The sequence below is a fragment of the Cebus imitator genome, unplaced genomic scaffold (genome assembly GCF_001604975.1).
Source record: "Cebus imitator isolate Cc_AM_T3 unplaced genomic scaffold, Cebus_imitator-1.0 Scaffold193, whole genome shotgun sequence".
NCBI lineage: Eukaryota > Metazoa > Chordata > Mammalia > Primates > Cebidae > Cebus > Cebus imitator.
The window spans coordinates 2539669-2559052 of record NW_016107508.1 but is presented as its reverse complement, the minus strand read 5'-3'; the positions used below and the strand labels follow the sequence as shown (position 1 = coordinate 2559052).

The following is a 19384-nucleotide window of genomic DNA, read 5'->3' as shown; positions in this document are numbered from 1 at the left end:
GAAGCTCAGCCTGGTGCCCTTGTGAACCAGGCACCTGGATGTGTCCTGCTCTTCAGGGGCCTTCAAGGGTCCGAGACCTGGCCTAGATTCTGAGCTGTCTTTTGCTTTCACACTCAGGCTCAGTAATATTTTTCTATTTAAAAAGGAAATGAAATCATGGTCTCGATTCTAGGATTCTGAAATTTTAAAAGGCTATGCAAAATGGAAAGCTTTCTCATTTCCATTTTTTTAAATTGCTACAAAAGAACTCTTATTTTTTATTTTTGAGACAATGTCTTGCTCTGTCACCCAGGCTGGAGTGCAGTGGTGCAATCACGGTTCACTACGGCCTTGATTTCCCAGACTAAAATGATCCTCCCACCTCAGCCTCTGAGTAGCTGGGGCTACAGGTGCACACCACTATGCCCAGCTAATTTAAAAAAAAAAAAAAATTGTAGAGATAGGGATCTCACTGTGTTGCCTAGGATGTTCTCAAACCCCTGGGCTCAAGTGATGCTCCCACATCAGCCTCCCAAAGTGTTAGGATTACAGGCATGAACCACTGCATCCAGAGAGCTCTTACTTTAAAATGTTTTTATCATTTCAGCACTAAATTCTGTCCCAGCCTCACACTCTTCATGCCTCACTAAGAGTTACTGCTTTATAGTTTGTAACCATCTTAGGTTTAACAGAAGGGTATCAAGATAAAATCTAAGGTTTCTGTGGGTGAGCTTCTGAAATCGAACAAGAAAATCGAATAAATCAGTGTTCATTTCTGTACTTGTGGATTATTCCTGAAAAAATCAACTCAGGCTAGCTTCCCTAGCCACTTTAGGCTTTACCTTTCCTTAGGCCATTAGGGAATATTTCTTGAGTCCACTCCTCCCAGAGTCTGGCAATATGGAGCAGCAGACCAAACAGACAGGATCCCCAGTCTCAGACCCTTTCACTTATGGCTGGAAATCACTTGTCCTAAAAACAAAACAAGGCCAGGTGCAGTGGCTCACACCTGTAATCCCAGCAATTTGGGAGGCCAAGGCAGGTGGATCACAAGGTCAGAAGATGAAGACCATCCTGGCCAAATAGTGAAACCCCGTCTCTACTAAAAATATAAAAATTATCTGGGCATAGTGGCACACACCTGTAGTCTCAGCTACTCGGGAGGCTGAGACAGGAGAATTGCTGGAACCCAGGAGGTGGAGATTGCAGTGAGCTGAGATCACACCACTGCTCTCTAGCCTAGTGACAGAGTGAGACTCCATCCCAAAAAAAAAAAAAAAAAAAAAAAAATACAGGGCAGTTTTCACAGCTAAAGGGAAGTCCAGCTTGAAATGGCCCAGGAATGAATGAACAGGAGGAGAAATGCTGGATGCTACATCGAACAGTGTAATTTTTTCTAGTCTCTCACTGAGTTAGAAACTCTTTCCTTTGATCCTCTGTGAATTAAGTACTATTATTTGTGCCATTTTACAAAAGAGAAAAGCCCAGAGATAACTGAGCACCTTGTCCAAGGTCACACAGCTAGAAAGTTGGCCAAGCTTGGGCTCAAACCTGGGCAGTCTGGCTCCAGAACCCAAGTCCTCATCCATCATGCTGTTCTGTGCACCGGGAAGTCCAGTGGTGCAGGCGGGGGAATCTAATGTGCAGAAGCTGGGCGCAGGTTCCAGGACACCATTCATTTGTTCATCCAGTCTGTTTTTCCGGACATTGCTAGATGCTGATGCAGCAGTCATGCACAAAACAGTCACAGTCCCCCTCGAAATATTTGTGAGTTTCCAAGAAGAAAAGACGTTGAAGAACTACAGAGGTAAAGCTTGATGTCTAACTGGTCCCAGGGGTGGGGAGACTTCACGTGGGAGTGACCTTGAAGGTGCAGGTGAAAGACGAGTCAGGGCAAAAGGGCAAGGAGTGGGGAGGGAGGGCTCCATGGAGAGACAGAGCCTGGGCTCAGCACAGCCGAGTGAGGGGGGTGTGGGACCCTCCGGCAGGGTGAGGCTTCTGAAGTTGGTTCTAATGGCAACAGGAAAGCTACTAGCGTATCGTACACTGGGGCATGGTTCATTAGGTTTGCATGTTCCAAATCACTCCGGCTATCGTGTGAGAAGTGGTTGCAGAGAAGCAGGAGTAGATTGAGAGATCCAGGCAGGAGGCTGGCGTAGCCGGCCAGGGAAGAGCTGCCAGCAGCCAATGAAGAGAATGGATTCAGAATCTGCATGACTTGGTGCCTGCTCAGTGTGGAAAGGAGGGGGAGCCAGATCTGGGGGGAAGACGGAGTTAGCGTTGGTCATGTTGACTTGGGAATGATTGCCAGGCAGCCAATTACAAGGTGACGACGAGGTGCCAGCTGGGAGTCAGAGGAAAGGATTCCAGCTGGAGGCTGTGTGGAGGTTGTCCACGTATATGGGTGGCACAGCCTTGGGAGTGGATGAGTGATTAGGGGAAAGGTTTGAAGGAAGATGAAAGAGGGCTTGGATGATGAACTAGGGGGAACTCCAACCTTTCCAAGCCAGCTGGAGGGAGTTGCTGGCCAAGGGCAGCCTAGCAGACAGAAAGAAAACCAGCAGGGTGTGCTGCTTAGAAGACCAAGCTGGGACAACTTGAGAAGAGAGGGAATGTGATCTTTAGAATAAGTGAAGTGAAAGAAGGAATATACAAAAGACTGCATCCGTATGCTCCCATTCGGAGAGAAGACAAGGAGAAGGAAATGAATGCAGATGCATAAACATTTCTGCGGCCGGACGCCATGGCTCATGCCTGCAACCCCAGTACTTTGGGAGGCCAAAGCAGGCGGATCATTTGAGGTCAGGAGTTCGAGACCAGCCTGGCCAACATGGTGAAAACCCATCTCTACTAAAAATACAAAAATTAGCCAGGCGTAGTGGCAGGCCTGTAATCCCAGCTACTCCAGAGGCTGAAGGAGGAGAATCACTTGAACTCAGGAGGTGGAGACTGCAGTGAGCTGAGATAGCGCCACTGCACTCCAGCCTGGGTAATAGAGTGAGACTCTGTCTCAAAACAAACAAACAAAAATATTTCTGCAAGAATCTACAAGAATGTGCATAGGTCTGCCTCTGGAAAGAGACGTTGGCAATACTTGCAACTACCGGTTAATGGTCTGCTTTTTGTACTGGCTGAGTGTTTAAATGATGATATGCAGGTATTACTTTTTCAAGTTAATTAAAGATAAGAGATTAAGGCTCAATTCCACCCCTCCGCAAAAGTTAACCCTGAGGCTGCTGTTCATAGGTTTTGGATGATCAGGCCCCTAAGGTGCGTTTGGTCAGCCACAAGGAGGCATGGGATTGGAAGGGCGGATTGGTGGCAGCTGGAGAGAGAAGCCAGGTGGGGCAGGTGCGAGTCTGAGTGGGAGGTGAGAAGGTGGAGGTGATCTGTGTAGACAGCCTTTTGTGAAGAGGAGGGAAACTGAAGGGGTTGTAAAGTTCACACCAAGATGACCAAGCTGTGGCTGGAAGCAGGGTGGGGTCATCATTACTGTCATCTTGTGGGCCAGTCATGAGAGACCCTGTCACATACGTAGACTTCCCTCATCCCCCGGGAAGCTGGTTGACTTGTCAACAGCAGAAGGAGGTCGGCCCTACATCGTTTGTTCTTTTATATATATATATATATATATATATATTTTTTTTTTTTTAAGTTCTGGGATACATGTGCAGAACGTGCAGATTTGTTACATAGGTATACACATGCCATGGTGGTTTGCTGCACGCATCAACCCATCATCTACATTAGATATTTCTCCTACTGTTATCCCTCCCCCAGCCCTCCACCCCGCAAGAGGCCCCTGTGATGTTCCCCCCCCCCGGCCCCCCCGTGTCCATATATTCTCATTGTTCAACTCTCACTTATGAGTGAGAACATGCAGTGTTTGGTTTTCTGTTCCTGTGTTAGTTTGCTGAGAATGATGATTTCCACCTTCATCCATGTCCCTGCAAAGGACATGAACTTTTTTATGGCTGCATAGTATTTCATGCTGTATATGTACCACATTTCCTTTATCCGGTCTATCATTGATGGGCATTTGGGTCACATCATTTGTTCTTAAGGACGCCTCACTTCCTACTTGCAGCTCCTCTCTCCGGGTGTTCAGAAATCATTCCATGTAGCTGCTAGTTTGTTTTAGAAGCCTTTGGAGGACACCCGTCAGGTCACCAGTCCATAGTTTCCAGGATCTACCATCCCCCACCTAAAAGTACAAAAGCCAATGAATTGAGACATTTGGACGTGTGGGCCCCTACCCCTTTCTCCGTGGTCCGGCCTAGAGTTCCCGCAGCCTGCTACGAATTGTTCCCGGGTCACGCCCGCAGGGCCTCCCGGCTGCGTCTGGCTGGCCATGCTCTCCGGCTTGTCTGGTTCCAGGCTGTCTTCTCAGGAAAAGGGTGGAAGCAAGTCACGTGTTTCCAGCTCCCTGTCATCAGCTGACCCGGCACTAACTGTCCTTGCTCCACACCTGGCTTTACACAGGGCACTAACGGTGCTGCGGTTTCTCACGGGCGTCACCCCAGTCTGGGGTTCAGCTCCATGACCCACCCAACAGGTCCATCTGTCTCCAAGCCTCTTGCCCGCGGACGCTTTTTTATTCTGTCTCTGAAACCCAGAGCTCACCAGTTTCATTTCCGCCGGCGCCAGCCGGTGCCTTTCCCGCGGCCGGGACTAAGGTGTGCTCCCGGGAGAGAGCTCGCCGCTGCCTTGAGCGTCATCTCGCAGAGCCTCGGATTCGGGTCGTCAGGCCTTGTCTCCAAGCTTTGGGGACTGTTCTTGTGCTCGCCGCTGGCCTGTGGCGGGCCTTCGGAGAGGGTGAGGAGGCACAGCCGGGAAAGCCTGCCTGCGAGGAGGGAGGAAGGCAGAGGAAGGCCTGCCTGAGCTGGGGGATCCGCGGGAGCGCCGGATGGGGGCTGGGCCTACCTCTGCCACTTCCTGGCTGTGGAACCTGGGGCAAAGCGCCTACCCCTGTCTCCTTATCCTTAAACTGGAGATGAGGCGAGGGCACTTCTTGAGCGCTGGCCGCAGACTTTCCATGTCTAACTCGCCATCCTCCAGTCAGTCACCCTGTGCAATAGTTTTTTTTTGTTTGTTTGTTTGTTTTTCTTTTGAGACGGAGTCTCGTTCTGTCACCCAGGCTGAAGTGTAGTGGTATGATCTCGGCTCACTGCAACCTCCGCCTCCTGGGTTCAAGCGATTCCCCTGCCTCGGCCTCCTGAGTAGCTGAGATTACCGGCACGTGCCATCACACCCAGCTAATTTTTGTATTTTTAGTAGAGATGGGGTTTCATCATGTTGGCCAGGCTGGTCTCAAACTCCTGACCTCGTGATCAGCCCGCCTCAGCCTCCCAAAGGATAACGAGTCCCCGGGCCTGGCCAATAGTGCCTATCCTCAGGCTCAGGTGAAGAAACTCCTCCTTAATACCCGCCTTGCAGAGCTGCTGCGGGGTCCTGTGGGCACCTGGTGAGCTTGCATTCTCCTGGAATTCCTTGCCCACAAATATTCTCCATCTCTGGAATCTTATAGTACAGCTGTGACCAACCCTTTTGGTACCAGGCACCGGTTTCATGGAAGACAATTTTTCAATGGATGGGATGGGGGATGGTTTGGGGATGATTCAAGGGCATTACTTTTTTTTTTTTTTTTTTTTATGAAGTCTCACTCTGTTCCCAGGCTGGAGTGCAGTGGCGATATCTTGGCTCACAGCAACCTCCCGGGTTCAAGTGATTCTCCTGCCTCACCCTCCTGAGTAGCTGGGATTACAGGCGCCTGCCACCACGCCCGGCTAATTTTTGTGTTTTTAGTAGAGATGGGGTTTCACCATGTTGGCCAGACTGGTCTGGAACTCCTGACCTCATGATCCGCCCGCCTCGGCCTACCAAAGTGCTGGAATTACAGACGTGAGCCACTGTGCCCGGCCAAGTGCATTACTTTTAGCGTTAGTACTCACAAGGAGCAGCAACCTGGATCCCTGGCGTGCAGACTTCACAGTAGTCCTCCTGTGAGAATCTAATGCTGCCGGAAATCTAACAGGAGGCGGAGCTCAGGTGTAACACTCACTGGCTGTGCAGCTCCTGCTGTGTGGCGCAGATCCTAACTGGCCACGGACAGTACCGTGGGACCCGTGTTCCAGCAGATGCATCATAAATACCTCCCTGCCCTCTGGGACTGAACTAAAAGCAATTGCTCTTCCCACCTCTCCATGTTCCAACGGACCCACTGAAATCCCTGGGAAGTCCAACTGTAAGTGACCCCAACAGACCTCAGTGCCCCCCAACATCCCACCATTCGCAGGGCTGCAGGGACTGGGTTCTTTGCAGAGTTGCAGTCAGGTGGCCCTTGTGCCTGCCGCTTCTGCTCTCCAGTCATTCGCCAGCCCTCTTCCTACAGAAGTCCCCTAATTGCACCCAGGTTTGCTCCTTACCCTGGTCAGGTATCCTCCCTGCCCCCTAGTGACAATGTCCTCATGCTCCTACCTCTCCCCTCCTGCCTCCTGCCCTGGCTGCGCTTCTAGATCCTCCTCACCCACTGAGCCCTCTCCTAGGATGTGGGCTCCTCCTCGATCTTTCCACAGACTCTGGGTCAGGAAGGACAGCGGGTGACGTCTCTCTAACACCCCAGCACCTCTCCACCCCCCACTGTCCAGTGCCTGGCTCCCACCCTTGCAGCTGCCACTCCCAGTCACTCCTTTCCTATCCTGAGACTTTGGGTCCATCCTTACTATCATCCTCTCCTTCCAAGCCCTGGTGTCATCCTGGTAGTAGCCTAGACTGTCTCCAGCCACCTGTCCAAGACACAGCTCTCCCATCCCCAGAAGGGCTTCACCTTTGAAATCCTAACCTCACTCCCTGCTCTCAGGCCAGATCGCCTCCTATCCAGAGGCTCTCCCTGGTCCTCCTCTCAACTGCGGCCTCCTTGCTCCCCCTCCAGGATGGCCCAGCTTCCATAGGTGGCAGCCATCTCACCGTGGCCAGTTGTGACCCTTCCTCTCTGCCCAACTCAAACCCATACACAATGTGTCCATCTCCAGCTTTGGGGGCCTGAAGACCGCCATGCCCCCATGGCGTCTGAGGTCCCCAGCCTCTCATGGCTCCGGTGTGCCTGTGTATCTGGGTCCTGCGGGTCCCCCTCCACCTGTTCTCCTCAGGCCGCTTTCCACCCCCCTCCTCCTCTCACCTGAGTCATCCTCCCACCTCTCAGGAAAATGGAGGCTGCCGATGGAACTCCCTCAATTTGGAGGCCTCATTCCAACACCCTCACCTGCAACCCACTCACCCCCCACCCCGGTGCTCTGAACTTCAACAAGCAACTCCCTGGACTGGCCTGCAGCCGTGCCCTCTCCTCGTCCCCCCACAGTGGTGCCAGCTGTGGCCTGTTCTTGTAGCCCCCACCCTGCCCTCTGCAATCTGGCCTCCACCCGCCACTCGTGGAAACTGCTCTAGCCAAGTTCACCTGCTGGCGACCTTCATCACTAAACTCAGTGGATGCTGTCAGGGCCCCTAGAGAACCCCTCATTTTCCTTCTACCCGGGAGCACTGCTGCCCCCTACCCCTTCACTCTCCTTTGGCCTGCCCGATGCTGAGGCTCTGTCCTGTCTTGGTCCTTCCCCTTCCTCTCTCCTTGGGAACCAACTGCTCAACCAGGACGTTAGCTTTGGAGTGTCATCAACCCACGTTGGGGGCTTAGCATGAAGGACCCTGCTTGCTGTGTGGACAGTGCCTGCCCTTGGGCCAGCCTACCTCCTGGAGTATAGGCCAAGGGGCCCAAGCAACCACAGACAAGGCCACGTTACCCCAAATCAGCTTTACCAGGAATAAGACGAGGGTGGGTGTCTGTCTTATTTCTAAGTTGGCTTAGAACCTAAAATCTCAACGGACCCTTTTGCTCTAAGTTGACTTTGCCGCAGAGGCGCCCAGACTTCTGTAATATGGGCTTCTGGCATCCCCCACCCTCAGGCTGCTCTTCTCAACCTTGGCCTTGGCCTTCATGGCCTGCCTTTCAGTGCTGGTGTCCCTGGCACCTGCCCGAGGCTCCCTTTCCTCCTCAGTTTTCCTTTATCTCCGTGGAGAAGGGCTCATTCATTTCCATGGTGCCAGTGACCGTGGCTGCTGATCACTCCCAAAGCTCATCCCCAGCCTTTGCTCCTGGACATCACACCCATTTACACAGCAACCCTTTCAAATGCCCAGCAGGCAGCTCCCAGCCACTCAGCACCCCTGTGTTCTCCCCTACCCTAGCCTGTGCCTCGACAAAACCATTTGTTGCTCCCTATGTCTTTCCTATGAAAAAGCCTCCACCTGCGGGAAAGCAGATGCCAGTGCCATGCAGCCTGTAGAACCTTGAGCCAAAATAAACCTCTTCTTTATAATATAATCACCTAGTCTATTTTTTGTTTTTTAAACAGGGTCTCACTCTGTCACCCAGGCTGGAGTGCAGTGCAGTGACATGATGACAGCTCATTGCAGCCTTAACCTCCCAGGTGCATGTGATCCTCCCACCTCAGCCTCCCAAATAGCTGGGACTACAGGTGTGTACCACCACACCCAGCTAATTTTTGTATTTTTTGCAGACACAGGGTTTTGCCATGTTGCTCAGGCTGGTCTTGAACTCCTGGACTCAAGCAATTCTCCCACCTTGGCCGCCCAAAGTGTTGGGATTACAGCCATGAGCTGCTGCACCTAGCCCAGCCTCAGGTGTTTATGGCAATGCAAAAAAGGATGAACACAGTGATCCAAATGGGATGTGGCCTTACTGGCTCCTGGGAGGTCTGCCAGGTTGGTTTCCTGTACTTCCCAAGTTCCCCGGATGGCAATGACCTTCAACAGCGGCTGGACCAGGCCGCTTCCTGGTCCTATAACCATGCGGACTGATCTTTCCATTTTCTTCTGCTCCACTAATGTCTTTCTTTTTTTTTTTTTTTTTTTAGACGGAGTTTCGCTCTTGTTACCCAGGCTGGAGTGCAATGGCGCGATCTCGGCTCACCGCAACCTCCGCCTCCCGGGTTCAGGCAATTCTCCTGCCTCAGCCTCCTGAGTAGCTGGGATTACAGGCACGCGCCACCATGCCCAGCTAATTTTTTGTATTTTTAGTAGGGACGGGGTTTCACCATTTTGACCAGGATGGTCTCGATCTCTTGACCTCGTGATCCACCCGCCTCAGCCTCCCAAAGTGCTGGGATTACAGGCTTGAGCCACCGCGCCCGGCCAATCCACTAATGTCTTTCAAGGGAGCTGAAAGAACTGCAGTCTTCAGGCATTGATTATAGAGTTGTCTCTTCTTAGCTATGTAAGCAGCTCCAGGACTATAGAGAACACTTCACCCACTTCAGTTTAACTTGCCATGGTGATGACCACAAGTCCACATCCAAGGTAGCAGAAGTTGGGAGGAGGCCAAAGATGGGCCACTACAGTGGCTTTTGGGTTCTTTTTATGCTTACTTTGAAATAATGGCTACTGTGTCGGGTGGACCTCACATTTTTCCTCAGGCTGTAGGCTCCAGCCCTCTCTCCCTCTGCACACGGCAGGACCTGAACACTGTGACTGGTCATAGCCCAGCCCATTGCTTTGTTCTGCTGTTCATCTAGACCCCAATTATTAGAGCCCGGGAGGTATGGTGAAGTTGGGGGATGAAGGAGCTGTGCTCAGACCTCAGATCAGGCTGCATTTTACAGAATAGGAGGAGAATCATAAACTACCCCATGTCGTGAACAGTCCCTCTGCTTTGAGAGCAGGACCCCAGGGTAGGAAGAGCTGTTAGAATATACTATTATGTTTCTTCTTAAGAGATGAGGTCTCGCTCTGTTGCCCAGGCTGGAGTGCAGAGAGTAGCTATTCACAGGTGCAACCATGGCACTCTATAGCCTCCAACTCTTGGGCTCAAGCAATCCTCCTGCATCAGCGTCCCAAGTAGCTGGGACTACAGGTGTGAACCACCATGTCTGGATATATGCATTTTCTTATAACCTGCAGAGGAGGCTTTATAGACTTTTATGACTAAAAACAATCTGAAAAGCAACTATTTTGTATTGGTTTTATTTAAATTTTACAGAAACCTGATCGGAGTTAAGTATGTAATTATAAGTCCAGTAACAATTTCTACAAAAATGCACATACAATGCCAGAATTCCTTAAAAGCAACTAATATCATATTTGTGTTTTGCATAAAACATGCATTAATATGTTGGCCAAAATCAGTCTCTACAAGAAGAGATGGTCCAATATAGTCAATAAGAAAACTAGTTGTGAATAACAGGTAAAAAAAGAGGTTTCCAGTTAATGTGAAAGACGGAATAGTACCTTTCATAAAACGAGCCCTTCAGCGCTGGGATAACTGATTGGTACTATTGTGCTGCATGTAACGTAACACATCACCTCCAAGACTTGGTCCTGATCGATCCTAAGAAGTAAGGGACTTTCTGGTAGTCACATCAGATATTTGAGAAGATTAAAAACTTCCAGGACGTGATGGTATACTAATAGTGCAACATTGCAGAAAGGGTTCGAAACATGCTCAGACTTGGAAGAGTTCCCAAGCTTGATAAACAATCTCAAAGACACCTGAGCCTTTGAACAGAACCCTCTGCAGAAGGCCAGCTCAGGGCTCACCAGCATGTCCTGAGGCCACAAGACCTTCCAGTTACACATACCACCCTTTGTGAGGATCTGTTATTAGAGACTGAATGCCAGAGAACATGGTTGTATCATTTCTTTGAGGCTTTGACTTTCTGTAAGGCATAGTTCATCTCGTCCAGGGATTGGGCACTCGAATAAATACATGAATGCTGGACACAAAAGGAATATTAATATACATGAGTGGCCCACAGCCTCAAATGCTTTTGTTAACATACATCAAGGTGTGTCTCCTACTGTTTCTCCAGAGGGAGAGAGAAGCCGAGGCTCTATATAGATCACAAGGTGTTTCCCACATAGACTGAGGGGCGTCTCACATTAATAATAAGGAGATGTCACATCAACTGAAAGGACTACCCTCAAATGTGGGGCTCTATACAACCTTCCACGAGGATCTTAAAAAAAAAATCTCACAGTTGTTAGGGAAGCAGAGGTGTACATTAACATTAAATACATAAAACTTGTCATTCGTGCAGCCTTGGGCCTTGTTTGGAATCTCTTCCACAGTCTGTCTCTTCCAAAACTGGGCTCACTGTCCTGCTTATTACACGTAAGCTAACTCAGGATCGGTTTTCTTCAGCACAGATTCAAGGGGAAAAAATAATAATTTATTGGAGTTCTAACAACATTTTCATAACAGAATATCAAAATAGGTCCATTTTTTATATATGCTTATGAATATCCCTGATAATATCAAGAAATCCAGAGGACTTCGTAAATCACCAAGATTTCACAGGGGTGAGACCCGGTCTGTTTTCTAGGCAGCAGAAAAGGGACTAGTATACTGGCAAATGTTCTCCAGGAAGCCCTGTGAGCGCTACAGTACTGAAATTCTAATTCTAGTGCCAGTGGAATAGTGAAAGAAAATTTCACTTTAAATGTATTAGTAAAATTCGTAACAAAGGTTTGCTTCCTCAACACTGTCATCCATTAATTTCCCACCTGTGACGGACATTCAGACCAGAAAACCATCAGTTCTGGTTACTCTGGAGGCTGGGCCCAGAGAAAACAAGTTCTAAGATCCTTTCTAAGCTATGACCAAACCTCAGAAAGCAGGGATGTGAAAGAAGGAGCAGACCAGGTGTGAGGAAGCTTTGACCCAAGGCACCACGATCATAGGGGTGAGGTGACCTGTTTAGGTTCTAGGTGACAGGAAGAGAGCCTTCTATGATGCCTGCAGAGGAGGTCCTAGAAGGCAAAAGCTCTGTGGCAAAACACACACATCTGGGAGTGAAATAACAGATCATTAAACAAGAAACCAATTTGCTTTCTCAAAACCAAATCAAACTTTTAAAAACGTATGCAAATAACCCTGGGTGCACTGGAGTAGGTGTATACTGGAGAAGTCTCTGGAATGAGCTGCATTAGCTATGTCACAAAGGATGCTGGCTGAGAAGTCAGCATCCACACTGTGGCTACTGCAGCTAAGGAGAATGAAGGGAGCGTGAGGCCTCTCCAGACAGAGGACGGAAAGGGGGCCAAATGCGAACCACACCTCTTTTATTATTCCAAGAATAGGAAGCGGCATTTTCATTGGCCTGAATGAGAAAGCTTCACTCTCCACTCTAGCTGCAGTAATACTGCATCCCGTCCACTCTTCTTCTCTTTTTTGACTGAAACTCTTCAAAGAACTGCTGAATGTCCTCTCTCTTAACAACCTATTGATGAAAAGCAAAGATTATGAAAGAGAACTAACAGAATCACAATACAAGGCCATAGCATTCACAAACAAGTCAAATGATACTGCTAAGAATTATGTTAATGTGCAGTTAATGAGACCATCTCCATTTTCTAGAAGGGATACTCAGGCTCACAGGGCTGACCTACACAGAGCCGCACAGCTGGCCACAGCAGCAGAATAGTTCAAAGCTTGGTGACCCCTACCGCAGTTTCCCTTTAAAAAATGAGACAAAAGCAGCGCCTATCCAGCAGGGTCAACTGAAGATCGGATGAGCGACAATGCCCATAAAACACTGCCTGGAATGTGGCAAGTTCTCAAGATGAGCTGAAAAGTGGCAGAGCCAGCACACAAACTGAGAACCCCAAGCCCTTCTCAGACCACTGCCCACACCCTCTTACCACAGCTGTTTCTGAATGTCCTCCAGCTCTGCAAAAGCACCCACAAATAACAAAATGTACTATGCTGTGAGATTGTGCTTTCTTGACCAGTAACAGAGGTTTTAAGAAAAAGGAACTAAAATACCTTTCCCTCTTTGTCATCGATAAAAAAACAAACTTAGAATCAAAAATTAAAGATGTTTGCTATATTCACAGAAAAATAATTGGGAAAAAACCCAAACTATAGAAGCAGCACTTTAAGTAAATAAATCCATCTTATGCAATAAAAATGGGAAATTTGGCTGGGCACAGTGGCTCACGCCTGTAATCCCGCACTTGGGAGGCCAAGGTGGGTGGATCACGAGGTCAGGAGTTTGAGACCAGCTTGGCCAACATGGTGAAACCTCCATCTCTACTAAAAATATAAAATTTTGCCAGATGTGGTGGCGAGTGCCTGTAATCCCAGGTACTAGGGAGGCTGAGGCAGAAGAATCGTTTGAACCTGGGAGGCAGAGGTTGCAGTGAGCCAAGACTGCACCATTACACCCCAGCCTAGGTGACGGAATGAGACTCTGTCTCAAAAAAAAAGAAAAAAGAAAAAGAAAAAATAATAAAGGGAAATTTATCTATTTTATTGGAAAAAGGATTTAGTGCTCCATACAAAGGTATTTATGATATTAGCAAAATAAAATATTACAAGTAACAAAATAAGACAAAGGAAAATTACAAACAAAAAAACAAACTGGCCTAGGTGCAGTGGCTCATGCCTGTAATCCCAGCACTTTGGGGGCTGAGGCAGGTGGATCACCTGAGGTCAGGAGTTCAAGACCAGACTGGCCAAAATGGCGAAACCCCATCTCTACTAAAAATACAAAAATTATCAGGGCATGGTGGCAGGCACCTGTAATCCCTGCTACTCAGGAGGCTGAGGCACGATAATTGCTTGAACTGGGGAGGTGGAAGCTGCAGTGAGCCAAGATCATGCCACTACATTCCAGCCTAGGCAACAGAGTGAGACTCCATCTCAAAATAAACAAAAAAGCCAACTGGGACAACCCAGCAGTCCCCACTCACCCCAACAGCGAGTCTGTGCCAACTGATCCAATTGAAAGCTGTGTAATGGCCATCACAAGAAACAAGTTCGTTTATTTTTCGAGACAGAGTCTCCCTCTGCTGCCCAGACTGGAGTGCAGTGGCACAATCACAGTTCACTGCAGCCTCGACCTCCTTGGCTCAAGTGAACCTTCTGCCTCAGCCTCCCAAGGAGCTGGACTACAGGGTACACACCATGCCTGGGAAATTTTTAAATTTTGTGTAGATATGAAATTGCACTATATCGTCCACGCTGGTCCAAACTTCTGAGCTCAAATGATCCTCCACCTCTCCCTCCTGGAATGCTGGGATTACAGGTGTGAGCCATAACACCCAGTATGTTTATTTTTTAATAAGGTAACACATGTTTATTGTTAGGAAGGAAGGACAGTGAGACAGGGAGAGTAAAGGAATGAGAAGAACACGTGAATGCATGTGAGCAAAAGGGGAAAGAGATATAGACAAAGTAAGAAAGAGGGGTATAAAGTGAAAACTTCTGTTTCATTCCCTGCGGTGCATGCTACTAACATACTCAAAACGGCAATGCAATAACTTTGTCAGACCCATAGCTGATACACCAGTTTCATAAGCACCAAGAGTAATACTGCTGCTCAACCAGTGAGGAATCTGAACCCCTAACAGATTCAGGATGCAGAGGCTGAACACATCCTGAAATGACTGCAGCTCAAAATTCTAATGTACTTGGCTAAATGCCACAGCAATTTACACTTACAAATGCTAACAAATACGATACTTGCAAGTTGCAAAATGAAGGATGTGTGCCTACCTTGGATTACAAACATAACCACTGAAAGGCCATAAGTAAAAGGAAATAGTATCTCTAGCAAGGATACTATAGGAGGAGACCTAACAGACAGATTAGACTGTGTAGCTTTTGGTTTCCAGATATCCTCAAATGGTCATAGCCAGTGTCCACAGTAGAAATGCTAGTGAATACTTGGGTTCAATAACAAATCAGTTTTTAATTTGCTTCACAAAATTTGTAATTTCTAAGTATTATTAATTATTACTGATTTTTAGAGACAGGGTCTTGCTCTGTCACCCAGGCTGGAATGCACAGGTGTGATCATAGCTCACTGGAGCCTTAAACTCCTGGGCTCAAGTGATCCTCCCATCTCAGCCTCCCAAGTAGCTGGGACAACAGGCACAAGTCACCATGCCTCGCTAATTTTTTTCTTGTAGAGGCTGGGTATCATCATCTTGCCCAGGCTAGTCTTAAACTCATAGGCTTAAGCAATCCTCCCACCTTAGCCTCCGAAAGTACTGGGATTACAGGCAGGAGCCACTGTGCCCAGCCTGTTTCTTTTTTTGTCAGATACAAACATTAAATAAAAGGTAGTCCATCATCTAAGAACATCTACAACTTATTAACATTATCCCTATGGACAAATACAACCAAAGCAGATAAGCTTTATGGCAACCTGAGGTTTTTGTTTCTTTTTCTGTGAAGATCTGGTTAGTAATGTCATGGAATAAACCACAAAAATATCACATTTTTCTGACCTTTTAAACTATCGGGTCAGATAAAAAAGTCTCTCCTCAAGACTGGCTCTACGGCTGGGCACAGTGGCTCATGCTTTAGTTCCAGCATTTTGGGAGGCCAGGGTGGATGGATCACAAGGTCAGGAGTTCGAGACCAGCCTGGCCAATATGGTGAAACCCCATCTCTACTAAAAATACAAAAATTAGCCAGGTGTGGTGGTGGGTACCCGTAGTTCCAGCTACTCAGAAGGCTGAGGCAGGAGAATCGCTTAAACTGGGAGGCGGAGGTTTCAGTGAGCTGAAATCATGCCACTGCACTCTGGCCTGGGTGACAGAGCGAGACTCCAACTTAAAAAAAAAAAAAAAAAAAAAAAAAAAAAAAAAAAAAAAAAGTGGCTCTAGTGATTACAAGGACCCAGATGCTGAAGATACCTTTGAAGACTTTTGAGTAAAGTCTCCAGTGCGCGTGAAAAAAGAGAATATACCTAATTTTTTTCCTTCATGTAATTTTAAGTAATGTGTGTGATAAACTTAATAAAGAACACTGACCACAAAGGCGTGGAGGTGCAACAGCACCAGCATCAAGACGGCATGCCTGCACACTATTAGAAACACCTCGAATGTCCATTGATAGTTCAGAGGTTACCACACTGAGGCAGAGTGCCCCATTACACCCATGAACATTCTTAGTTCTAGCATGAGAGAAACTTGAGTCTATATTAACCAGAGGACAGTCTTTGTAACAGAAACAAGAATAACTACATTAAGTTTTAACAACTTAATGTTGGGAAAGTAGGAAGTATTCCCAATGATGGGGAAGAATAGTCTCTAAAAAATGAGAAAACCATTTAGGAGAAGGCTCTTTTAACTTCTAACTTTACAATTCATTTTGCAGAAAGGCAGCAGGCAGCACTGTGACCCCATCCAGAAATTCAGGCAGTTAAATGTTCTTCCCACATTTATGAGAAAGTAAAAAACAACCTAAAGGAGGTAGGCAGAGATGACATCTTCTAAGAAAGCAGGGCTCAACCAGCTTCCTGAGTAGCTGACAGGTATAAGCCACCATGCCCAGTTTCTTTTTTTTTTTTTTTTGAGACAGCATCTCAGTCTGTCGCTCAGGCTAGAGTGCAATAGCATGATCTCAGCTCACTGCAACCTCCATCTCCTAGGTTCAAGCGATTCTCCTGTCTCAGCCTCTGGAGTAGCTAGCATTATAGGCACCCGCCCTCATGCCCAGCTAATTTTTGTATTTTTGTAGAGACAGGGTTTCACCATGTTGGCCTGGTCTTAAACCCCTGATCTCTATATGCCTCAGCCTCCCAAAGTGCTTGGATTACAAGAGTGAGCGACCATGCCCAGCCACCATGCCCAGTTTCTATTCTAAACTAAGGAACATAGAATCCCAGAAAATGGATCTGGTGTTCATTTTTCCTGCCCAGTCATTTTCCCCTCTCCCTCCCAAAGATGCATGCTTGAAGGTCAGATCAGCAGAATTAGTACAGCAGATTCTTTCCAATGACCTTCTGCTCAGCTACAACTACTCTCTCAGAGGCCATGGGACTGCTCCCTCCCATCATTCCTCCTGGCCTAGCTGGGGTGAGTAAGGACTCCCAGTGTGACTCTGGTGTTTCACTATCTCTTAGTGATTTCCCTTAGCCTGCCAATATGCATAAATATAGTCCCTGCATTCAACTCTCAAGTACCCATTTAAGTCATAGTCATTTTCATTTTACTTTTAAGATGAAGTACCGCTTTGTTGCCCAGGCTGGAGTGCAATAATGCAATCTCACAATCTCAGCTCACTGCAACCTCTGCCTCCCGAGTAGCTGGAACTATAGGCAGCCGCCACCACACCTGGCTAATTTTTGTATTTTTACTAGAGACGAAATTTCACCATATTGGCCAGGCTGGTCTCAAACCGCTGACCTTGTGATCCACCCGCCTCGGCCTCCCAAAGTGCTGAAATTACAGGCCTGAGCCACCCCGCCTGGCCAATTGAAGTAATTTTTATCATCAAAGAAAATAAACACTTCATTCAAATCTTACAGGGCTATGATTAGAATTGTTTAACTCAACATACCGTGCCTTCATCAGCAAATCTCTTGAGATAGTCTTTAAGTTCAGTCTTCAAATCATTGTATTCTAAATCAAAACCACAAAAGTACTTAAATTTAGACAGACCATTTGCTTTCAAAAACAAAATATTCTTTGCCATTGACACTTGAGTCTGTTAATACTGTAGTTTAAATAAAAATTTTCTTTAGTAAAGCTGCATAGAAACTCGTTCCCTATTTCTCCCAAATTCCCAGCACTTCCTCCATATTACTATCTGAGACACTTTTTCATTAAAAAATAAAAAGCAAAATTTTTTAAAAAGCAGAGCTATCCTAACTCCCATAAAGATTAACTAAGAACTTTTAAAAGGGCTTCCTATTTCTCTGGAATTCTAGTAGCTGAAATAACCTTGGACTTGTCAAACATTCATTCATTCATTCATTCATTCATTCATTCAGAGACGGAGTTTCGCTCTGTTGCCCAGGCTAGAGTGCAGTGGCACAATCTCGTCTCATTGCAACCTGCGCCTCCCAGGTTCAAGCGATTCTGCCTCAGCCTCCCGAGTAGGTGGGATTACAGGTGCACACCACCACGCCCGGCTAATTTTGTATATTTAATAGAGACAGGGTTTCACCATGTTGGCCAGACTGGTCTTGAACTCCTGACCTTGCGATCCACCCACCTCGGCCTCCCAAACTGCTAGGATTACAGGCATGAGCCACCGCGCCTGACTGACTATCCATCCATCCATCCATCCATCCATCCATTTATTTATTTATTTATTTATTTATTTATTGAGACAGAGTCTCACTCTGTCACCCAGGCTGGAGTGCAGTGGCGTGATCTTGGCTCACTACAACCTCTGCCTCCCGGGTTCAAGCAATTCTCTTGCCTCAGCCTCCCAAGTAGCTGGGATTACAGGTGCCCGCCATCACACCTAGCTACTTTTTTGTATTTTTTACTAGAGACAGGGTTTCACCACGTCTGCCAGGCTGGTCTGAACTCCTGACGTCAGGTGATCCACCTACCTCAGCCTCCCAAAGTGCTGGGATTACAGGCATGAGCCACCATGTCTATTTTATTGATTGATTGAGATGGAGTCTCATTCTGTCACCCAGGCTGGAGTGCAGTGACATGATCTAGGCTCACTGCAACCTCTGCCTCCCAGGTTCAAAAGATTCTCCTACCTCAGCCTCCTGAGTACCTGGGATTACATGCACACACCATTATGCCTAGCTACTTTTTTGTATTTTTATAGAGACGGAGTTTCACCATGTCAGCCAGGCTGGTCTGGATCTCCTAACTTCAGGTGATCCACGCACCTTGGCCTACCAAAGTGCTGGGATTAGAGGCTTGAGCCACTGCGCTCAGCCCAAACATTGTTTTAAAACTGATTCACTTAACAGTTTGTATTACAGGTATTGATTGACTTACCACCTATGCAACTTACGACTATTCGACTTTACAACCACAATTGCTAGCCACGACTGCTCCGCGTCTGGCAGTGCAAACATTGCCCAGCTGGGCGTACAACAGTGCGGACCAGCTTCTGGCAGCACTACCATCTCCGCGTGCACCATTTCAACTGTACATATAGTCTACTCAACTTACGACCAAATTGTGTTACGACCGGTCCGCGGTCCCGACCGTGGTCGTAAGTCGAGCACTAGCTGTATATACAAGGTACCTTGAGGGCTACAAAAATCTTTTAGGTGCAGCCTCTATCCTTAAAACATTTTTACTCTAATAAAGGCAAAAAGAAATTAATAGTTATAGATAAAAGACAAGGCCGGGTGCAGTGGGTCACATCTGTAATCCCAGCACTCAGCGAGCCCAAGGCAGGAGGATCACCTGAGCTCAGGAGTTTGAGTCCAGTTGGGGTGACATGGCGAAACCCTGTCTCTACTAAAAATAAAAGTATTAGTGGGGGCTGAACGCAGTGGCTCACGCCTGTAATCCCAACACTTTGGGAAGCCGAGGTGGGTCGATCACCTGAGGTCAGAAGTTCAAGAGCAGCTTGATTGACCTGGTAAAACCCTGTCTCTACTAAAAATACAATTAGACGGTG

The 19384-nt window shown here is 47.5% G+C and overlaps 1 protein-coding gene across 1 annotated transcript in view; it reads right to left on the bottom strand.

The window, feature by feature from the left end:
• Positions 1 to 9995: 9995 nt before the first annotated feature.
• The window catches only part of UBR7 (ubiquitin protein ligase E3 component n-recognin 7), a 21779-nt gene continuing 12390 nt past the window's right edge, over positions 9996 to 19384 (bottom strand). The window contains exons 10-11 of the mRNA XM_017546983.2: positions 17342 to 17403; positions 9996 to 12266 (exon numbers count right to left, since the gene is read on the bottom strand). Coding sequence (XP_017402472.1) covers positions 12174 to 12266; positions 17342 to 17403 — 155 coding nt within the window. The 3' untranslated portion in view covers positions 9996 to 12173. The remainder of the gene's footprint in view (positions 12267 to 17341; positions 17404 to 19384) is intronic.